The sequence below is a fragment of the Abrus precatorius genome, unplaced genomic scaffold (genome assembly GCF_003935025.1).
Source record: "Abrus precatorius isolate BTA unplaced genomic scaffold, Abrus_2018 Scaffold9, whole genome shotgun sequence".
Classification (NCBI taxonomy): domain Eukaryota; kingdom Viridiplantae; phylum Streptophyta; class Magnoliopsida; order Fabales; family Fabaceae; genus Abrus; species Abrus precatorius.
Genome location: NW_020874439.1, coordinates 24,094,660 through 24,096,704, shown reverse-complemented (window position 1 = coordinate 24,096,704; position 2,045 = coordinate 24,094,660). Strand labels below are relative to the sequence as shown.

General features: G+C 38.3%; 1 protein-coding gene across 1 annotated transcript; it reads right to left on the bottom strand.

Moving 5' to 3' along the window:
• Positions 1-422: 422 nt before the first annotated feature.
• On the bottom strand, positions 423-1,760 carry LOC113850429. Its single transcript, XM_027480976.1, has one exon. It carries the CDS (start codon positions 1,585-1,587, stop codon positions 673-675), a length of 915 nt encoding a protein of 304 aa, XP_027336777.1. The 5' UTR covers positions 1,588-1,760; the 3' UTR covers positions 423-672.
• Positions 1,761-2,045: the final 285 nt, after the last annotated feature.

Sequence of the window (2,045 nt, the reverse complement as noted above, 5' to 3'; positions counted from 1 at the left end):
AATTTATTAACTTCATTCTTTAATATTAACTTCAAAGTATATAAAATATATGATCTTTAATTGTTTAAATTTAACGCTTAAAGTTGATTTGACATTTTTTTAAAGTAAGTTGAGTTAAATTTATCTTTTTATTAAAATAATCCAACCCAGCCTTATTTATTTTATGATCAATCATGTAATGAACTAATCCAAATATTTAATTTAACATAAGAATGTCAAAAGACGTAAATTAGTTTTTTGACACACATGAAACCAGTAAGTGCAAGTTTAGATCTTCTAAAGATTGAAAAAAATAAATGAATATTTTTTAAAACCAAACAAATACTCAGCTTCCCTTTCAAATTATGTTGACAAAATACAACTGTTTTCTCTTTACTTGAATATCTTTAAATTTGTATTTATCAAAATTTTTACTAAATACTTAGTTATATATATCTCAAAGTAATGAAAAGGATACTGAAGCTGAAACTTGACATTGACTAACAAAGAACAGTTAATAATAAAGTTCGCAACTCGTTTCCTCGAATTGAACCTTTCATTCTGTACACCCTAAAAATCAAATCACCTTATTCAACGATAGTTTCTTTTCTTGATATCAATAGCATGAACTGTAACTTTCAAACCCCACATAGAGGTTTTAAAAAAATAATAATAAAGGATGAAAAATAGAAATCAGGTGGTGTAAATGACCCAATGTTGTCCATCAACGTTTACCTTCAGATTGTGAATTCGGACAAACAAATCAACGGCTCTTCTAACCCCTCTATTGTCCGCGGCAGTGAAATAATCATGCCCGAATATAACTCCACCGGGTCGGAGGATCCGATAACCGCGGTTTATATCTGACCAAGCCGATAAAAAGTCATGACCCGCATCTATCTCTACCAAATCCCCGAATATGCCCCATTCACAAAGCTCCATAAGTGCCGACCCGCTTGAAAACGGTACGGGTAAAACCGATTCGGTTTGGTTAAATGTCACCACATTTTGGAGAAACTGGTAATAGAGCAAAACGTCGCCGTTTACCATCGGTATTTTTTTGAACCGGTCCCTAAACCCGGCCCAACCGCGAAAGTCATCGATGCAGAGGATCTGGGTGTCCAGACCGTGTTGGCGAGTCAACTCAGCCATGTGAAGCGCCGAAGCACCGAGGAACGTGCCCACTTCCACGATGGTTCGAGGCCTCACCTTGCGAATCAGGTTCTCGAAAACAGCGCCACTGGAGCCCCATCCTTTGATCCTCGTCGTTCGCCGGAGATTATTCGCGGCGTGCGCCGGCGGGAACTCGTGAAACGGCGAGGTTCCGTTGAAGAGACGGTCGATCAGCGTCCGGCGAACAGTTTCCGGTGGAATTGGATTGGTGCAACGAGTCGTGACTCGGAAAGGATCGAGTTCGGTGGAATCAACGGAAAACCGGAGAATGGGTTGTGGCGGTGGAGGTGGCGGAGGTAATGAGGTGGAAGAAGGGTGGGATAAGTAACCCAAGATGTAAGTTAGCAAGAGGAGGATAAAATACGCCGCGGGTTTTGCTGATTTAACGATTGTTGGTGTTAGTCTTCTATTGTTGTGGGAGTGCTCTGTTTTCATGTTTGTGGGAAATTCGGGGGAAAATAGGTTGTTAGTTGTTGTACTATTAAGTACTTAGGAAACAGAAACCGTTGGTGGTTGGATATATCATAGGAATTCTCTACTGTTTCTTTCTTTTTTGTGTGTGCGTTTTTGTTTTGGTTAGGACTTAGGACATTACTACCGACAAGTAATGACCACAGAAACCAGGAAGAAGAAGAAGGATAGTTCTTATGAGTGTTACGTTTTTGGAATTTGGTTGCGTAATTTTACCCTCTCATTACTGCTCCCTACTACATGGCCTTTAGTTTGACCATTCATTTTTGCTCATAATATTTTATTCGGGTTGTTCGTTCATATCTAATATTAATGAATGGGACATGGAAATTAAATTACATATCTGCCTATAGTGAATTGTGTTTCTTTTAATAATATAGGTTTTTTTCATTTAAGTCAGAATCTGCAGTATAAAGTATCAC

What these genes read in the sequence shown, in the direction of transcription:
- LOC113850429 (XM_027480976.1), bottom strand. Translation starts at nt 1,587, where the DNA reads ATGAAAACAGAGCACTCCCACAACAATAGAAGACTAACACCAACAATC.